Source organism: Doryrhamphus excisus, linkage group LG7, assembly GCF_037039965.1.
Source record: "Doryrhamphus excisus strain RoL-2023G ecotype Guam linkage group LG7, RoL_Dexc_Guam_v1.1, whole genome shotgun sequence".
In the NCBI taxonomy this organism is placed as follows: domain Eukaryota; kingdom Metazoa; phylum Chordata; class Actinopteri; order Syngnathiformes; family Syngnathidae; genus Doryrhamphus; species Doryrhamphus excisus.
Genome location: NC_136363.1, coordinates 3,380,951 through 3,402,108, shown reverse-complemented (window position 1 = coordinate 3,402,108; position 21,158 = coordinate 3,380,951). Strand labels below are relative to the sequence as shown.

Here is a 21,158-nt window from a genome sequence, read left to right as displayed (position 1 = left end):
ATTTTTCCATTTTCTGTGCAGTTTTTTGACAGAATCAAACTGTTTGGCATGCCTGCCAAGCACCAGCCCGATCTTATTTACCTGCGCTACGTCCCTCTGTGGAAAGTCCATATCTTCACCCTGGTTCAGCTCACCTGTCTGGTGCTTCTCTGGGTCATCAAGGCCTCCGCCGCAGCGGTCGTCTTCCCCATGATGGTAGTGGAGTCACGATTCACTCAACAAATACGTTCGAAATCCGTTTCGTTGCACATTCAAGCATAACAATGGCCAAATGAACTGAAATACAAATACAGTATAAGGCATTCGGAAGACTCATTCAAAGATGCGATGATATGTAGTACTCTGTATTGGTCACGAGATGTCATTAGTAATGTTACTGTCATGTTCGGGAGAGCGGCAAGCTTTTATTGAATTTTTAAAAATTGAAAATTGAATTTTTTTAAATATTTTAATATTAAAATGAATTTAAATAAATTAATAAGGGCCATATTTAAAATTTTAATTTAATTTTTTTTATGTTTTAATTTTTATTTAATTAATTTAAATTAAATTTTAATTTAATGTAATTTATTATAATTAATTTAAATTTTAATTTAATGTAATTTATTGTAATTAATTTAAATTTTAATTTAATGTAATTTAATGTAATTTAAATATTAATTTTAAAAATTAAAATTTTAAATTAAAAATAAAATTAAAAATTAAATTACATTAAATTACATTAATTAGATTCAATTTTTAAATTTTATATGCCCCCATGAAAGCACAAAAATTCCTAACACGAGCGGATGTTACTCAGCTCAGCTCTCCTAGCACACAAGACCAATGTGGTCATATTTATGTCATTTATATCTTATGTCTTGTGACTATAGGGTTGCTGTATCATATCCAGAGGGCTCTAATAATGTTAAAATTGTATTTAGAAGGTTGTATAGCTATAAGTGTGAAAATATTCAATTTATTATCAGCGATAAATGAGGGACTACTGTACACTGGTCAAATTTCCAAATGGTCAAAATTTAATAATCAAAATAATCCAAAAAAAAATAATCAGTACTATTTTTTCCCAAGGACTTTTTTTAATAACATCCTTGTCCAACTATTCATTTTTTTTTTTTTTTACAGGTTCTAGCGCTGGTCTTCATCCGAAAGCTTCTGGATTTCTTTTTCACGAAAAGAGAGTTGAGCTGGCTGGATGATTTGATGCCAGAGAGCAAGAAGAAAAAAGAAGATGACAAGAAAAAGAAAGCGCGTGCAAAGCTGGTACTTTTTTAAAATTTGTGTTCAGTTTTGGTCCTTGTGATTGGATGTGTGAACAAATTCTGTTTTACATGCTTGTCACACTTAAATGTTTCAGATCAACAAATTGAAATATTAGTCAATGACAACACTTAAATGCAACATTTTATTATTAAGGGAGAAAGAAGTGCATACCTACATGGCCCTGTGTGGAAAAGTGATTGCTGTCCCACAGATTAGTTGAGATCTATCAATCTGCAAAATGTTATAAATCCATTTTTAAAGCTATGGGACTCCAACCAACCATAGTGAGAGCCATTATCCACAAAAAAAAACGAGACAAAATTTTAACTCTTCGGAAGGTGTGTGTTCCATTACATGTGGTGTAAAAGTAGCGCCGGATTTCAGAATAAATCTTAGCAACGGTAAAATATGGTGGTGGTAGTGTGATGGTCTGGGGCTGTTTTGCTGATTCAAGACCTGGAAGACTTGCTGTTTTAAATGGAACCATGAATTCTGCTGTCTACCAAAAATATCCCACAAGCAACAGTAAAATATGGTGGCGGTAGTGTGATGGTCTGGGGATGCACTTTTTGATGCATAGTATCTTTGCACAATACAACTACATTATAAACATATTATTAAATGAAAATGTTGGATCTTTGTTTCAGGAAGAGGAGTCTCTTCTACATCAACAAGAGCAGCTGGGACTACAGGTCAGCTACGAGAACTCAAACCGGCTCAACCTCCCAGAAAAGACTCTTTCAGGGAGGTGAGTAAACCCTTATCCCGTTAAAAGCCAAGGCAAAGGTAAACTGTTATCATAAGCCACGTTTACATGAGGAGTTTTTCTCTTTCCGAAAGCAATGGTATACATGGAAAGGAATATTCCAATGGCGTGTCTACATGCGGCGCTCTAATCAACCAGAATAGTCAATGGGGGGCATGCCCAGTAAAACGTAAACATCAACATCACATGATACCGACTTCCTCCAGTTTTTCTTTCACTTGTTGGAATAACTCCGTATTCATAATATTCATTCATACATTCATTGTCTAACGCTTATCCTGACAAGGGAATAAACTCATAATATTATGAGTAGCATATTAAAAAAAATAATAATAAAATAAAAAATTATATACGTATATATAGTGTGACTATAATAAAAAACATAAAATAAATTATAAAATAAATAATACAATTTTAAAATAAAATAATTTAAAAATAATTTTAATAATTTTAAAATAATAATAAAATCAAAAATATTTTCAAAGAATATATAAAAAAATACATTTTCTACTCCTCATAATATCCTCATAGTATTGCGTATCACGTGATACCGACTTCCTCCAGTTTTTCTTTCACTTTTTGGAATTCGTATTCATAATATTAATTCATTCTTTCAGTAATTTTTCAACACTTATCCTCACAAGGGAATAAACTCATAATATTATGAGTAGCATATTAAAAAAATAAAATAAAATAAATAAATTATAAAATAAATAATAAAATTTAAAAAAGTCATATAAAAAATCATATAAAAAAATATATAAAAAAATACATTTTCTACTACTCATAATATCCTCATAGTATTGCCAGTTTTTCCTTTGTCCAGTCTTGAAATTTAGTTTGAATCAAAAACAAACTTTCCGCAGCAGTCCAGTGCCGATTGCTCGCCTCCATTTTTTTTTTTTTTTAATGGAAGAACGTCTGGAGCTGCGTGTTACGTCATACTATCTCAGCATGAAAGAACGCTACCCGGGAACAGGAAAAGATAAAGTTCAATCTTGCTAATATTTTTATAATTAAGCTCGGCACATGTTTTATATAGATATGTATTTTCTTTTTTTTTTAATAAAACTGGACTTGTGAATGGCGTATAGAAGGGTTTAGATTCTGTTCCACAGATGGCGCTAATGCACACGAAAGCTGCTTGCCAACCGCAAAAATAAACAACAGAAGAAGAAAAACACCACGAAGAAGAACGCAGTCCGTTTGAGCGGGTACAAGATACCTCAATCGGATTGGGGAAAGGAATATTCCACCCCTGGGTCCATGTAAACGTGGCTAATTATTGTGTTTTTGTTATGTATTTCTAAAATGTCTTATATTAAAGAGGCAAAATGATTCCTCCCTATATTTGGTACCTTTATGGCTGAAATGAGCAAAACGAGGTCAGAACGTTCTTATGTCCATCTTGAACAGATCGTACAGAGTAGGAGTAGTGACCCACAGCCTCCATCAGGAAGAAGAGGTAGCAGGAAAACATTTGAGGCACTTTTCCTGTGTCCTAACCTTTCACAATGAACAAAGAGCATGCCTTAAACTGTCACACAGACTTTAAAAATACTGTAATTTTTTTTTTGAATGTACAAATAATGTCACTAACACTGTGTGCATTATTATGTAAGTCACAGTAGGAAAATTTCCACTTAGTAACATGAAAACATGGATTTTGCAGTGCTGGGAGTTTGTGGTTTTCTCATTTATGGGCATGTTTGTGTGATTTGATGCCCACCTGCTTGTCTTTACTGTTTTTGTGTGCTTGCATTTTGGCATGGGGTTGTGAGTCAGACTCCTGTTTTGTGGTTGAATACAGCCTATTATTATTATTGTTATTGTTGTTATTATTGTTATTATTATTATTATTTTTTTATTATTATTTTGATTATTTTGATTATTTTTATTTTAATTATTTTGATTATTTTTATTTTAATTATTTTGATTATTTTTATTTTGATTATTTTTATTTTGATTATTTTGATTATTTTGATTTTTATTAATTTTATTATTTTTATTTTTATTATTTTTATTATTTTGATTTTTATTATTTTTATTATTTTTATTTTATTTTTTTCTTCTTTATTTCAAACATGAAAAACATCCAAAGCACAACAAACCAACCAAAATCAATACAAATAAAAATACAAAATAAAAATGTACACATGTTCGAAAAGGAGTGGGAAGAAGTCAAGACTTATCTAGTCCAACCCCCCCCCAAACAACTAAATTCCAACCTCATCCCAACAAACCTTCGGCCTTGGGCAAATTATGACTTTTTTGCACATAAATTTACGGCTTTATTCCTGGAAATGTGCGACCAAATAACCATGACCTGTGGGGTTCCCCAGGGGTCAATCTTGGGACTACTATTTTTCAATATTGCCTTGCCTTTATTTTTGAAATCACAGATTATTTTAATACGCTGTCATAACAGGCATTGCTAGCTTGACAGCTATGAAAAGGGGAAATTTATGTGACCTTTGGCCTTGGGCATATTGCGACTTTTTTGCACATACATTTATGGCTTTATTCCTGGAAATATGCGACCAAATGGCCATGACCTGTGGTGTTCCTCAGGGGTCAATCCTGGGACTACTATTTTTCAATTTTGCCTTGCCTTTATTTTTGAAATCACAGATTATTTTAATACGTTGTTGTAACAAGCATTGCTAGCTTGACAGCTATGAAAAGGGGAAATTTATGTGACCTTTGACCTTGGGCATATTGTGACTTTTTTTGCGCATATATTTACGGCTTCATTCCTGGAAATTTGTGACTTTATTATTGAAATCACAGATTATTTTTTGTAACAGGCATTGCCTGAGACAGCTGAGAAAAAAGGGGGGGGCTTATTTCACCTTTGACCTTGTGCAGAAGGTTGACTTTGTGTTTATTCTCATGAATTTAAATTTTTTTATTGTAAATGTATTACTTTATTCTCATAAATGTACAACTTTATTCTCAATCTCAGATTTTTGCCTATCATAAAAATGTCTGAAAACAACGTTCGCCCGGAAGTGTATCGGCATCTTGTCTCGCACTATAAAAAACGCTTATTCACCTTCTCCTCACACTCACTTTGTCTCTGTTTTGTTTTGAACAGCCGGGAGAAGTCGGCCTGCGTTAGAGTGGACGTCAGCCCGGATACCCCAGGAGAGAGTTCCACTGTGGAGACCTTCTTGTGATAACATCATCTCCTCCCACAGCTGATGGGGGCACCGAACGCATCTGCTTGACCTGCCGCAGCAGGTGAGCTCCACCGGGCCTGGTTGCCATGGCAAACTGCCATCTTGTTACTCCTCTTACTGCCACATGTGGTGACTTTATTGAAATGTTTTTTTTGGGTTTTTTTTGGAATATTTGAATTTCCGACACCAAAGGAATGGGCGTCACTGCCGGGGATCGTTTAGTGTCATTGCAAAAAAAAAAAAAAATTTTAATCACCTTTTAATCTCTGTATTATTAAAAATGCAGCCCTGCACAGTATTTGAAGGTCATATTATGACCTTTAATTTAAGTACCAGCGCCGTTCAGGAAAACATCCATGCCAGCTACTGATGGAACTAAAAATGACACCTTGTAGCGTTCTCTCTTCTAGGGAGAATAATGCTGCTTAAAAATTCAGAATCGTTTTTATATATTCAGTATATATAAATATATATAAAATATATATATATAGGTTAAAATGAATGCATGTATGTTTTTCTACTGTTTCATTAAAGTAACAATATATATATATAAAAATGACAACAGAGGCCATATGAAGTCTGTACTGAACAGTAAGCACTTTGCCAGCATAGTTTCTTACCTAAAATATCACTGTTATTATTATTATTATTATTGTAATTATTATTATTATATTTCAAAAGTTGCTTTTTCGCCCAATAATATCGAATAAGTTCTTGTTCAAATGACATAACTCAGGAACCTTTTCAGGATTTCTGACTGTGGTCACGCTTTCTCAAAAGGCAGCGTTGCTGACTAAGCGTGTTTTTAGCCCATCATAACTACATTAAAATAGTTATGATCGTACACATTTTTATGTTTTCCGCTCCTGGCCAAGCACAGTGGAACCTTAAAGATCACGCATAATTAATTTCTTGACGCTGGTTGATTTCGCCGTAGCCTTGAATGGAAATATACCGTAAATTCCGGTGTGTAAGTCGCTACTTTTTTTTTTTATTAAACTTTGAATCATGTGGCTTATACAAATTTATGAAACGATAAACTGTATTTCTTTCTTTGCTATCTTTTGCTATCAATGAGCTTGTCAACGCAGTGGAGGTCAGTGTGTCAGTACAACAACATACACTGACTCACTGTGTCATCTTTCACAGAACACTTTTAAATTCGTCACACAGCCACCTAACATCAATATGAGTTTAGAACGAAAACAAACTTTTTAGTGAGCCATTTTTCAAAGAACACTTAAATTCGTCACACAGCCACCTAACATCAATATGAGTTTAGAATGAAAACAAACTTTTTGGTGAGTCATCTTTCAAAAAACACTTTTAAATTCGTCACACAGCCACCTAACATCAATATTAGTTTAGAATCAAAACAAACTTTTTAGTGAGTCATCTTTCAAAGAACACTTTTAAATTCGTCACACAGCCACCTAACATCAATATGAGTTTAGAATGAAAACGAACTTTTTTAGTGAGTCGTCTTTCAAAAACAATTTAAATTCGTCACACAGCCACCTAACATCAATATGAGTTTAGAACGGAAAAAAAAATTTTGTGAGTCATCTTTCAAAAAACACTTAAATTCGTCACACAGCCACCTAACATCAATATGAGTTTAGAATGAAAACAAACTTTTTGGTGAGTCATCTTTCAAAAAACAATTTAAATTCGTCACACAGCCACCTAACATCAATATGAGTTTAGAATGAAAACGAACTTTTTAGTGAGTCATCTTTCAAAAAAAACACTTTTAAATTCGTCACACAGCCACCTAACATCAATATGAGTTTAGAATGAAAACAAACTTTTTGGTGAGTCATCTTTCAAAAAACAATTTCAATTCGTCACACAGCCACCTAACATCAATATGAGTTTAGAATGAAAACAAACTTTTTGGTGAGTCATCTTTCAAAAAACAATTAAAATTCGTCACACAGCCACCTAACATCAATATGAGTTTAGAACGGAAAAAAAAATTTGTGAGTCATCTTTCAAAAAACACTTTTAAATTCGTCAGACAGCCACCTAACATCAATATGAGTTTAGAATCAAAACAAACTTTTTAGTGAGTCATCTTTCAAAAAACACTTTTAAATTCGTCACACAGCCACCTAACATCAATATGAGTTTAGAACGAAAACAAACTTTTTAGTGAGTCATCTTTCAAAAAACACTTTTAAATTCGTCACACAGCCACCTAACATCAATATGAGTTTAGAATGAAAACAAACTTTTTAGTGAGTCATCTTTCAAAAAACACTTTTAAATTCGTCAGACAGCCACCTAACATCAATATGAGTTTAGAATCAAAACAAACTTTTTAGTGAGTCATCTTTCAAAAAACACTTTTAAATTCGTCACACAGCCACCTAACATCAATATGAGTTTAGAACGAAAACAAACTTTTTAGTGAGTCATCTTTCAAAAAACACTTTTAAATTCGTCACACAGCCACCTAACATCAATATGAGTTTAGAATGAAAACAAACTTTTTAGTGAGTCATCTTTCAAAAAACACTTTTAAATCCGTCACACAGCCACCTAACATCAATATGAGTTTAGAACGAAAAAAAAATTTGTGAGTCATCTTTCAAAAAACACTTTTAAATTCGTCAGACAGCCGCCTAACATCAATATGAGTTTAGAATGAAAACAAACTTTTTTTCACATAAGGCATTGCGTCTAACTAACACATTCATTGGGATGCTGCAATGACATCAGCCTCCCCTGGCTTTGGGCACCGGGTCCTGACTTCAAATGAAAGGCTTTATGGGAAAATGTTGGGTTTTAAATATTTTTGTACATGTTTGTATATTTGTCAGGTACACCTTTGGGGTGTTAAGTTGCTGTGTGATGAATTTTGTCTTAGGGAAGTGTTTTTGGTTGACAAGCTCATCGTGAGTAAGTAGATCTTGCAAGATTAAAATGTGACAAAATTTCTCATTCAGAAAAAAAAACATGGGGCAATAATAAATTAATAAATTTACACAATAAATGAAAATGAACTGGATCATTTTGCTCCAAACAACATAAAACGACATGAACGGAGTGAGCCCTTTAGTCACTCAGACAGCCTCTTTGTCTTGATGGGCGGAGGCGGGGCCATGAGCATACACACAGAGTGTAACATAGTCAAAATTTAATTCATAGATTGCAATATTTTGTCATATTTTGTATATTTTTTAATTGTTCTTTTTTCAAAAGTCATTTTAAAATCTGTCTGGTTTTCTTAGGCCCGAACTCGTGTATTGTCTCGTCTCGTGAACTGTGTGCCTCATGACACCCAGATTAATATTAATAAGTATCACTGATTTTAGTGGTGAAAACATTTGCCCGTGGAAATGAGGGCACTGTGGGCTTCCATTTCCTGTTCTTCTGCAACCAAATAGCTGTTGAAACTTTGATTCGACGACGTTTATATGACAAAATTGTAGTTATTGATACTTTATGCCAAAATTATGATTATTGATTTTTATGAATTATGAATTTTGGGGCCGCAATTTGGACACCCCTGACCTACTTAAGTGGTTGGTTGTTAGTGTAAACCTGTCAAGCCTCCCATTTTCCCTGCCTTTACTGGACTCCGTATTTTTTTTTATTATATCATAATTTTTATTTATTCTTCCAAGAAATAAAAAATCTGTTATTAATCTTATTTGACCTTATTTTCCCGTACAAATGTTACAAATACGATAATACGATGCAGTAAAGTACTCCCATCAGCTAGCGCTGGCTGCTAGCATTAATAGTCGACTTTTTAAAAAAAAATTTGGAGGGGGGGTAAGCCCAAAAAAAAAAAAATTTTTTTTTGAAGTTCCACAGTATTATTTTTTTTCTTAATTGTGGCAAAAACACACACACAAAAAAAAAAAACACCAGCCAATAATATTTAGTGGGTAAAAAATACATTGATCCCCACTTAATTGTATCTATTTTTATACTGTCTGTATTCCTGTACTTTATGTGTGTGTGTGGTGGACAAATAATTGTATTTTAGTGATGCTCAACATTTTATGCAAAAAAATAACTTTATTTATAATATTCTACAAAGCTGTTGTAGTTTTTCGCTACGTGCAGTCTTGTTTTTTAGCAATAATTGTGTCCGTTCATGACGGTTCAACATCCGGTGTTTGGATCTTTGGATCTTTTTGTGCGTGTCGCTGTACAGTACGGTGCCTTGTCGAAGCTCTTTTTTGTGTGTGTCGTACTTATCATAAAGTGTTCATCATCATCATCATCCGGTGTATATATATGTATATATATGTATATATATGTATATATATATATATATATATATATATATATAAATGCCAAAGACGTTTAATAGAGTGGACCAGTGCATTATTTATTTTTCCTGGCGTGTCGTCATTGGATCTCGTCTCGTGTTCACGTGGTAGCCGTGGTAACCGCTGACTTTTAACGAAAAAAAACGGAATTTAAAAATCAGAAGTCGGGAAATGAGTCTTGGGGGGAGGGTTCAAACTGGAAGCGAGCATCCGCCAATCAGGTCATGTGACTGTTGAATGTGAATATTTTGTACACATGTACAGTTAAGAGAGACTGGAGAGTGTTGTACTCGGGGGGGGGGGGGGTATCGGCCGTGTGAATGACGACTTGTGTCAAAAAGGTGATAAAGGCAATAAAAAGTCAACTCAATAAAGAAATATAAACTTTTATCCGCTATTGTTCTATCTTTTTTTTTGGTCCACAATCGCTCTTCAACTCTTCATGCGCCGCGATTTCTCTCAAATTCAGTGTTGATTATTTCCTCACTAACAAGAGTAGCCAATTTTGCAGCTTTGGGACTCTAGCAAACCACAGTGAGAGTCATTATCCACAAACGGTTGAAAACACGGGAGCGGTGGTGAACCTTTCCCAGGAGCGGTAAACCGACAAAATGAACCCCAAGAATGCAGCGACGACTCATCCAAGAGGTCACAAAAGACCCCACAACATCTAAAGAACTCAGGTCAGTGTTCATGACTCGACCCGTAAGAAAGACACTGAGCATGGCACAGTTCTAAGACCAAAACCACCAAAAGAACATTTTGCCAGAAATTTGCCAGATAAATATATATATATTAATATATATAAAATATTATTCAAAGAGTATCATTTGAATACATTAAATTAATCTTTAATTATTACATTATATTGTATTTTTAATTAAAAAAGATAACATTAATTGTGAGAATGGCAATTGTTTTAATAAAATTATTACTATTGACTATTTCTTCCCCATATACACACAAAATCACAATAATAATACAATAATATAATGTAACTAAAATGCACATGTAATGTCCCAAAAATATTTTTAAAATATTATATTAAAAATATTATTCAAAAAGTATAATTTGAATACATTAAAGGAATCTTTATTTATTAAATTATAATTTTGTTTAAATTAAAAAAAGATAACATAATTGTGATAATTGCAATTGTTTTAATAAAATTATTATTATATTTTATTATTTATTTTGATTATTTATTCCTTATATACTGTATATACAGTATATATCCACACAAATACAGAGACGGCCCATGAGTACATCAGTTCTATTGAGGCATCATACATTCACAAAACAGACACATTGTTTAGTGTAAATTAACATTTTACTTCCATAATTTCATGAAATGTGTTTTTAGATATGAAGTTAAACACTCCAAGCCCCCAATATTAAGTCACTATCTGTGAACGTGTTTTACCCTTACTTTGAACTTTCCTATTACCGTAATGTAGATTAAACATTAATAATAATTTCATTTAAGATACCTTCTATAAGGAATAAACTAATATGGCAACAAATTCCCATTCCGACACATCTTTGCCATTTTTTTTAGTTTAAAATACAAAATGAAAAAATGAACACGTCCTGTGTTCAAACAAGACTTTTGACACAAGCTAAAGAATGTTTTTGGCTCAGTTGGCAGCATTCTGCGGACCCTCCGGAATGAGCGACATGAAGAAGGTGATGATAAAAGACCACGTGGAGGACAGGAAGCCCGTTTGGGGGATGTTGCTGTTTGGATCTTCGGCTCCTTCCTCCCCGCTTTCTCCTCCTTCATCGTCAGAGCTGTCATCCGCCGCTCGTTCCTGGTGACAAAACATATCGACTCAACCGTGCTGTGTAGGTATATGCTGTTTAACATGCGAAGAATGGCCAGTATGGAACAGTTAGCATGCTAGCGCCAAGCAAGACAGCGCAGAGGCAGTTCCATGGTGATGTTACATCATTCCAAGTAGGTTCTTTTATAAATTTGTAAAATGCTAGCATGCTAAACGTCAACATGCTAACAGTCAACATGCTAGCACTTAGCTCTCAGCAGCACCAACTATCGAAAGTGCCAAGGCACTTCCATCATGATGTTACATCATGTCAAGTACATTTACACTTTTATAAATTAGTAAAATGCTAACATGCTAAAAGTCAACATGCTAACACCTAGCTCTCAGCAGCACCGGCTACTGAAAGTGCCAAGGCACTTCCATCATGATATTACATCATGTCAAGTAGGTTTACACTCTTATAAATTAGTAAAATGGCTAAAATGCTAGCATGCTAACAGTCAACGTGCTAGCACCTAGCTCTCAGCAGCACCAGCTACTGAAAGTGCCAAGGCACTTCCATCATGATATTACATCATGTCAAGTAGGTTTACACTCTTATAAATTAGTAAAATGCTAGCATGCTAAGTGTCAACATGCTAACACCTAGCTCATCAGCACCAACTACTTAAAGTGCCAAGGCACTTCCATCATGATATTACATCATGTCAAGTACGTTTACACTCTTATAAATTAGTAAAATGCTAGCATGCTAAGTGTCAACATGCTAACACCTAGCTCAGCAGCACCAACTACTTAAAGTGCCAAGGCACTTCCATCATGATATTACATCATGTCAAGTACGTTTACACTTTTATAAATTAGTAAAATGCTAACATGCTAAAAGTCAACATGCTAACAGTCAACATGCTAGCACCTAGCTCAGCAGCACCAGCTACTGAAAGTGCCAAGGCACTTCCATCATGATATTACATCATGTCAAGTAGGTTTACACTCTTATAAATTAGTAAAATGCTAGCATGCTAAGTGTCAACATGCTAACACCTAGCTCAGCAGCACCAACTACTTAAAGTGCCAAGGCATTTCCATCATGATATTACATCATGTCAAGTAGGTTTACACTCTTATAAATTAGTAAAATGGCTAAAATGCTAGCATGCTAACAGTCAACATGCTAGCACCTAGCTCAGCAGCACCAGCTACTGAAAGTGCCAAGGCACTTCCATCATGATATTACATCATGTCAAGTAGGTTTACACTCTTATAAATTAGTAAAATGCTAGCATGCTAAGTGTCAACATGCTAACACCTAGCTCAGCAGCACCAACTACTTAAAGTGCCAAGGCATTTCCATCACGATATTACATCATGTCAAGTAGGTTTACACTCTTATAAATTAGTAAAATGGCTAAAATGCTAGCATGCTAACAGTCAACATGATAGCACCTAGCTCAGCAGCACCAGCTACTGAAAGTGCCAAGGCACTTCCATCATATTACATCATGTCAAAAGTATTGTAGCAACTAGCTAGACGGTTCTAAGTGCTGACCATGCTAAGGCTTGTTCTATAGACTATTTACATCCTATTTAACATGGACGATAAATGCTAAAAGCTAACATGCTATTAGTTAGTATCCCAATTAGCATATCTAATAGTTCAAGTTAAGGCAGGTCTGTACCATTTCATGGGGGTCATTGTTCTGTAGCTCCGCCTCCATGTCCTCCTGATTGTCTCCGTCTCCAGGAAGCTGGAGTTCGTTTTCTAAGTTGAAGGGAAACCAGCCGGCCTGGTGCCTACCAGACAACATTGCCATTACAAAAATGCATTCATTGGGATGCTGCAATGACATCAGCCTCCCCCCCAGTTGGAATATATACAACTGAGAGGTGTGGGAGCGCTGTACAGTTTGTGCGCATGCACTGAGCACCTAGTTACACATAACAGTCATTGCGTCTAAGCAACGCATTCATTGGGATGCTGCAATGATATCAGCCTCCCCCCTGGCTTTGGGGCGCTGGGTCCTGTGTTATTACAAACATGTCAGAAAAAAAAACTATAAACTGAACACGAGTATGCTAACATATAGTTACACATAAAAGGCATTGCGTCTAAGCAACGCATTCATTGGGATGCTGCAATGACATCAGCCTCCCCCTTGGCTTTGGGCGCCGGGTCCTGTGTTATTACAAACATGTCAGAAAAAAAACTATAAACTGAACACGAGTATGCTAACATATAGTTACACATAAAAGGCATTGCGTCTAAGCAACGCATTCATTGGGATGCTGCAATGACATCAGCCTCCCCCTTGGCTTTGGGCGCCGGGTCCTGTGTTATTACAAACATGTCAGAAAAAAAACTAAACTGAACACGAGTATGCTAACACCTAGTTACACATAAAAGGCACTGCGTTTAAGCAACGCATTCGTTGAGATGCTGCAATGACATCAGCCTCCCCCCTGGCGTTTAACACACATGTACACCAAATGAGTAGATGATCAAGTACTCACAAGTAAAGCACCAGCATGGCCGTCATCACCATGAGAAAGCGACTGAACGAGGAGTAGAAGTACACTATGCTGAGTAAGATGGCCGCCCGCGAGAACGTGTACACCCAGTCCAGCCAATCCCGGTTTAGCTCCTCCTCGTTCAGGATCTCCCCTCCTTGGGCGTTCATTTCTACTTCAGGGTTGCCACGGCGATCCGCCTGAGGTCGCTGGTTCTGCGGGTCCACCTGGGAGACGGGGGGATTCCTCGGCAGATGCGGTCTAAGGTTTTGGGAGGAGGTCGCCAGAAATTGACTGATGAGTGGAAAAATGGAGAGATGTCAGAGTTGGGTTGGGGGGGGGGGTCCAACCTAGCTGGAGAAATGTGAGCAGGCGAAGAGGCGTACTAGTGCACGGGGTAATGGCGGGCGTACAGCTGCTGCCACCACATTAGCGTCATGATGTTATAATAGGAGGTCACGTTTGTGGGCGGGGTCGACATGCTCCAGCTGGAAAACGATGAACATACAAGAACATATGAGAACGTTAATCTTTAGGGACCTGAAAACATATTTTTTAGGCCTAAATTCAGCATTTTTAAACATAAAAAATGACCAAAGAGATGTAGTATTCTCCACTGGCCACAAGGGGTCAGTAATGTTACATTAATGAGACAATAACCACAGTAGGAAGTAACCACAAGAAAACAAAGGATCTGTATTATGACTACTGTATTGGGTAATCAGAGTAAAAATGACTATAATAATGTAATAATAATAATAATAATAATAATGTTTAAAAACTGTATAAAAAAAACTGACATAGGACTTTGTGGGCAAAAAAATCCCAAGTTTTTTTCTTTACTAATTTTGCACTCGGCTGCATGGCGGTCCAGTGGTTACCACGCAGACCTCACAACTAGGAGACCCGTGTTCAATTCCTCCCTCGACCATCTCTGTGTGGAGTTTGCATATTTCTCCCCGTGCATGCATGGGTTTTCTTTTCCGGGTACTCCGGTTTCCTCCCACATTCCAAAAACATGTCTACGTCTATTAGTTTATTTAGCCATGTTTATGCTTGCAAAAAAAAACCCACTAAACTCATCACACAGTAACTTAACACCCCAAAGGTGTACCTAAAAATATACAAAGAAGTACCAATATGAGTTTTGAAGTTTCCCATTCTGCATTGTGTCTGAGCAAAGCAGTTCATTGGAGGACATGCGGCATAGAAAGTGGTTAGTGCGCAGGTCAGACAGCGAAGAGACCCGAGTTCAATTCCACCATCGTCCATCACGGCGTGGAGTTTACATGTTCTCCCCGTGCATGCGTGGGTTTTCTTTTCCGGGTACTCCGGTTTCCTCCCACATTCCAAAAACATGCTAGGTTAATTAGCGACTCCAAATTGTCCATAGGTATGAATGTGAGTGTGAATGGTTGTTTGTCTATATGTGCCCTGTGATTGGCTGGCCTGACTCTCGCCCGAAGACAGCTGGGATAGGCTCCACTACCCAGTAGAAAATGAATGAATTTTGCACTAATCACTGTATTTTTCCCATAACAGTTATGTAATAAAAATAGGTTTTATGATGGTGAAAAATAACCTTAACCATATCACAACCTATATTACCTGTGAATAAACTGCTGATGCAACTGGTGGTAGGGGAAAGGTCCAGCTTGTTGTCGGAGTCCGTCACTGCTGTCATCTGATTGGCCGGAGAAGGAAGGACTAGTAGTCGGAGCAACCTGTCAACAAGGTTTGGGGGGGGGGTGTTAGCAATTAGCTTCTGTATGCAGTTGAGTAAGCATTGTTTAGATAGCATGATGACACAATGATGAAACAATGGAAAGGCATGTTTTTTGGGTTTTTGTTTTTTTTGACTCACTGCAGGTGCTGCTGCATCCCCCTGAGGCTTGGTTATATGTCTTCGGGCGGGGCTGGGGGAGCTGGGAGGAGTCGGCGAGGGACAGACCAGATGAAGCATATGGTACTCATCCTGCTGTGGAAGCCATTAGAAACCATTAGATTTGCAGACAATTCAAATCATGCATTTTTTTCCTTATTCCTCACCTTAGTAATTCAAGTTGTGAACTAAATAAGGTTCCAAAAGAGCGACAGGTATCAATATAAAAAGCAAAACGACACATTCTGTGACCAAATTTAAAATTAAAGATAACTGCAAAACAGTGGCAAATAAACACTTGCAAACTCAGAAAACACTCAAAATTGTAAACGAAGTTCCAAGAAGAAGTCGCACAAGGCCAAAAATGCATAATTAGGTAGAAAAAAACATACATAAGTCACACTGGAGTATAAGTCCAGTGTGTCCAATGTGACTTATGTATGTTTTTTTTACCTAAATGCATAATTTAGGCCAAAAATGCATAATTAGGTAGACATACATAAGTCGCACTGGAGTATAAGTCGCACAAGGCCAAAAATGCATAATTAGGTAGAAAAACATACATAAGTCGCACAAGGCCAAAAATGCATAATTAGGTAGAAAAAAACATACATAAGTCGCACAAGGCCAAAAATGCATAATTAGGTAAAAAAAAAACATACATAAGTCACATTGGACACACTGGACTTATACTCCAGTGTGACTTATGTATGTTTTTTTTCTACCTAATTATGCATTTTTGGCCTTGTGCGACTTATACTCCAGTGCGACTTATGTATGTTTTTTTTCTACCTAATTATGCATTTTTGGCCTTGCATAATTAGGTAGAAAAAAACATACATAAGTCGCACAAGGCCAAAAATGCATAATTAGGTAAAAAAAACATACATAAGTCACATTGGACACACTGGACTTATACTCCAGTGTGACTTATGTATGTTTTTTTTTCTACCTAATTATGCATTTTTGGCCTTGTGCGACTTATACTCCAGTGCGACTTATGTATGTTTTTTTCTACCTAATTATGCATTTTTGGCCTTGTGCGACTAATGTATGTTTTTTTCAACCTAATTATGCATTTTTGGACTTGTGCAACTTATGTATGTTTTTTTCTACCTAATTATGCTTTTTTTGGCCTTGTGCGACTTATATTCCAGTGTGACTTATGTATGTTTTTTTCGACCTAATTATGCATTTTTGGCCTTGTGCGACTTATACTTCGGAGTGACTTATAGTCCAGAAAATACGGTATTTTCCAAACTACTTGACCAAAACAGACATTACGTCATCTTGGAAGGCAAGTTCTAACATTAATAAAAGAATAGAGAACAGGCTGAATATGTGTAAGATATGCTAACACAATGGTTATTCAGCTACACAAACAATAAACATGAACAGAAAACAGTGTTTATGTAACAAACTGTTTTTTCATTTATAAGTCGCTCTGGAGTATAAGTCGCAGGAACAGCCAACCTATGAAAAACAGTGCGACTTGTAGTCCGGAAAACACGGTATTCATTACAAGTTCCATTTCCAATATGACTAACAATTTCAAAATGTACATAGACTAGAAGATCCTTGTGCTGGTCATCAGTTTTAGAGGACAAAAACCTACATATTTTATATTTTGTGGGAACATTTTAAAATCAGAGCTCCATCTCTTGTGTTTTTCATGTGATGAAGAAAAGCATGGAAGTTACCTTTCTGAGCACGTCTTTTAAAGTCAGATGATCCAAAAGCAGCTTCCCGGAATAAACTAGTCTCTGGTCTTTGGAGCTCTGAAAGCACATTAGAACGTGAGACTATCTATTGTTCAAGTCGTACAGCAGCATTAGCATTATGTTTGATACATTTCTACACGCCGGCATGTATCCAGGTATTATATTATAAGAGCTACCTTTCAGTCCTTACGTTCCGCAAACAAAAGCACGTCTAATAATGAGATTACATGACAAGCATTTCGATGCCTGTGTGTTTTACAAAGGTTACATCAGTTCTGAGCAAACGGAACGGAAAAGGGGGCACAGTCAGATTAGCAGCACAACACAGCCATAATCTCAGTGGCTTTTTCAACTCATGTATTTAGAACACGGCAAAAAGTTACTTCATTTTATTGTTTCAGACATTTCTACTAGCAAGTACTTTATTACAAAAGGTCTTTAGAAAATGTATCTTTTATAAGAAATCTATAATTGTTGTCTCTTTGTATTGCCGCACTCTGTTTTCATTTTCTATCGCCTCGTGCTCTTTCTAGTCCAGACGCTTCAAATGTGCATAACAACAAACATCAAATCAAATCTATATAACAGAGGAGGACTAGCTTACATCTTTTCCTGGCAGAGCAAACTTTTTAGCATTTCGATCAACAATACTATCTGCCCCGACGGCTGGACATGACAAAAAAAATGGTTCGAGACCCAAACCGAGAATTTTCCGTAATGTAGGATTCCTTATTGATAAACAGAATGTTTTCATACTTTGAGCATCTGTTAACATTATTAGAGCCCTCTAGACATGAAATAACACCCCTATAGTCACCTTTACACTCCTGTTATCTAATATAGTAGACATAATAAAATAAAATAAGACATATAAAGGCATAAATAAGACATTAGTGTTCGCCTATTTAACTTCTGGTTTCTGTACAGTACTTCCTGTGATGGCGATTGTCTCATCAATGTAATATTAGTGACACTTAGCGACCAGTGTTGTAGAATACTACATGTCACAACATGTCTTTGAATGCATCTTCTGATTACACTATTCATATTTTAGTTTATTTTGCTAATCGATGGTCAAATTACACCCATACAGTACCTTCCGCAAGGCATGCTGGGTAGCTTGGTGTATTTTCTCCGCCAACTGTTTGCAGAGTTTGTGCCATTATTGCTTGATTGCAACATATGTTGATCTTCAAAACAGCTAAAATAATGCATAAGGCTAAAAATAACCAATTATAAAAATGTAAAATATTAATTTTAAATTAAAATTAAAAAACAACAAAATAAAAAAAAACTTAAATTATATTAGGATAAAAATTTAAATTAAAAAACAAAAAATTATTAGGATAACAATTTAAATTAAAAAACAAAAAAACTTAAATAATATTAGGATAAAAATTATAATTAATTTTTTTTAAAATATATTAGAATAGGAAGTGAACAAATGTAACAGTTACTGATTGTAAAAGTACCAGATGGAGGGGTAGGATTTAATAAGCTTTGCTTCTTCCTACTCCTTTTGGACATGTGGAACTGTGAACTGATGCATTCAATTGTAATCTGATGCATGTTCAAATGAAATAAAACCATTACCATGTTGAGGGCAATTAAGTGAACAAGGAGGGTCATTAGCATACTAGTGTTGTATTGTTCATAGCTAATATTGTTGTTGCCGGTGCAATACTCAGCATGCTTTGCGGCACTAGTAAATAACAGTTTGTGTTATGTGTTCAATTTAGCCATTTTTATGCTTAAAATTTAGGCCCAAACTATATACAATTTGCTTAAATATGAATATTTTTTTTTACTAATAATAGGCTGTATTCATCCATAAAACAGCAATGACTTATTAAAACATATTTCTATCTTCGTTCTTGGCAATATACCGGTACGCGGTGGACTTGGACCATGGCCATTGATCTCAAGCCAAGGGATTCAACCCTTATCTCTGTTTACGAGACTCACTAGCAGGATTAAAAGTGTCCCAAAATAGACACCTAGCACCTAATGACCTAATGGCTGCCACATGTCCATCAATTATTATTATGTAGGTGTTCTAATTATGGTGTCAACAATCCTTTACAGTACGGATGAGATGTTTGGGATCATACCGGAAGTGGGATACTCACAGGTTTACTCGGGTACACATCAGACAAGTGTGCTTTCAGCTTCTCCACGGTCCAGTTCTGGAAGCAGTTAATAGTCTGGTCGTCGTACTTCTGGTTCGGCGCCCTGATGACCAGGGTAACCGGACTGGCCATCACGAGCAGGTCACGTGGTCCGGAAACACAGGTGGTACGCTTGAACGCTACGTCAAGTTCATCTCCGGCTATAAGGTAAAAAAAAAACAAAAAAGACTAATTTTTATTGAGAAGCTCAGTTATACTGACAGTCGGAATTCAATATGAAAATATGAAAAAATTGTAAATTAAATGCTCACTGCGTTAAAATTGACCTCCTAGCTAGCAAATAAAGCACTGGTTTAGTCGTTCATGTAATACCCATGAAGCTATGCCAACATTAGCCCCACTCGGACATGAAGCGACATTGTTGCGTTTTGAGTTTTAAACAGAGCTACAAATATTACCACGAACAGTTAAGAAGTTAAATAAAATGTAAACCAAGTATCTTAATACAACAAAATAAGGACAAATTGGGTTTACCTTATGTGTTTACTCTCAGTGACCGAGCACAGCTGTGTTCTTCCTTTCTCCGCCTTTAGCGTGTTAGCAAGCAACATTAAACTACATGGCGACACCTAGTGTACAGGCGTTTAAATTCATTTAATGCATTGTGTAATTCCGTGATTGTAAACATTCCCGTTTTCGCTGGGAGAAATTATCGCACTTTTCCCGGCTTTCCTGGGCGCTTTTCCGTTTTTAATGACATGTATTTTTATTATCATGGGGGAAAAAATCCTTACAGCACAGCTTCCGGTAGGTTCGGTAACACTCGGGCAAAACCGGCGTAGTACATCCTGTTGCCGGTACAACCGGGCCTTCAAAATAAAACAAAATTAAAAGAAAAACGCCAGCTTTTTGTACAATTTATTTTCATAATATTACTTATTATATTACATAATTATTATTACTTTATTTTTATACTATAACTTTGTCCGTAACATAATTTTCCAAAACTATGTACAACTTTTTCTCTTAATATTTGTACTTTGTTGCTATAAAACAACTGCACAAGAGTTCTGAGTAGTTGGAAAAAAAACAAAATAACAACATTTAAGTAGCATAAAGTTAAATCAAAATTAAATTTCAATTCAAATTTTAAAGCCCTAATATCATGAGAAACAAAATATAAATAGAATAGAACAGAATAGAATATACTAGTAAAATACTAGTGATTATAAAAGTGATATTCTTATAAAAATCCCAATTTTACAAGAATAACAAAATAACTCATAACTAAATAAAATAAAAATTGAAACAATCACAATAAAGAAAAGATATTCTGGAAAAAAAGTTAAAATCCAATGAGCAAAAGGTCATAAATTTATGAGAATAACACTTAATTATTATTATTTTTAAGGAAAAAATAACATTTAAGTAGCATAAAGTTAAATTCAAATTAAATTTTAATACAAACTTTTAAAGCCGTAATATTATGAGAAACAAACAAAAAAGTTGTAATTTAATGTTTGGAAAATTAGGTTGGGAAAAAAAATTCAATTACAAGAATAAAGTCAAAATATTATTTTAAGAATAAAAGAAAATAACTACAAAGAAAAAATATCATAGAAATAAAGTCATCA

At 35.4% G+C, this 21,158-nt stretch overlaps 2 protein-coding genes across 3 annotated transcripts in view; one reads left to right on the top strand and one right to left on the bottom strand.

Annotated features, from left to right (window-relative positions):
- LOC131102318 (sodium bicarbonate cotransporter 3-like) overlaps positions 1 to 9,496 on the top strand; it is a 52,043-nt gene extending 42,547 nt beyond the window's left edge. Inside the window, exons 22-25 of one of the 2 annotated variants that reach the window (XM_058047884.2) lie at positions 22 to 195; positions 1,126 to 1,263; positions 1,911 to 2,011; positions 5,127 to 9,496. In XM_058047884.2, coding sequence (XP_057903867.2) covers positions 22 to 195; positions 1,126 to 1,263; positions 1,911 to 2,011; positions 5,127 to 5,208 — 495 coding nt within the window. In that variant the 3' untranslated portion in view covers positions 5,209 to 9,496. Of the gene's footprint in view, positions 1 to 21; positions 196 to 1,125; positions 1,264 to 1,910; positions 2,012 to 3,445; positions 3,600 to 5,126 lie in introns of those variants that run through there. The other variant, XM_058047885.2, reaches the window with a different exon arrangement.
- A 1,236-nt stretch (positions 9,497 to 10,732) lies between these two features.
- LOC131102321 (homocysteine-responsive endoplasmic reticulum-resident ubiquitin-like domain member 2 protein) lies at positions 10,733 to 20,159 on the bottom strand. The gene is made up of 9 exons (XM_058047890.2): positions 20,059 to 20,159; positions 19,525 to 19,724; positions 17,375 to 17,452; positions 15,657 to 15,770; positions 15,401 to 15,516; positions 14,179 to 14,280; positions 13,796 to 14,086; positions 12,964 to 13,078; positions 10,733 to 11,311 (listed from the first exon to the last, which is right to left on the bottom strand). Exons 2-9 carry the CDS (start codon positions 19,654 to 19,656, stop codon positions 11,138 to 11,140), a joined length of 1,122 nt encoding a protein of 373 aa, XP_057903873.2. The 5' UTR covers positions 19,657 to 19,724; positions 20,059 to 20,159; the 3' UTR covers positions 10,733 to 11,137.
- Between the last annotated feature and the right edge of the window lie 999 nt (positions 20,160 to 21,158).

Bases quoted from the DNA above. Each gene is read 5' to 3' on its own strand.
- LOC131102321 (XM_058047890.2), bottom strand. From the start codon at position 19,656: ATGGCCAGTCCGGTTACCCTGGTCATCAGGGCGCCGAACCAGAAGTAC. The intron at 15,771-17,374 runs GTAACTTCCATG...TGGCTTCCACAG, and splicing joins TAAAAGACGTGCTCAGAAAG to CAGGATGAGTACCATATGCT. The intron at 11,312-12,963 runs GTACAGACCTGC...TTTTGTCACCAG, and splicing joins ACAATGACCCCCATGAAATG to GAACGAGCGGCGGATGACAG.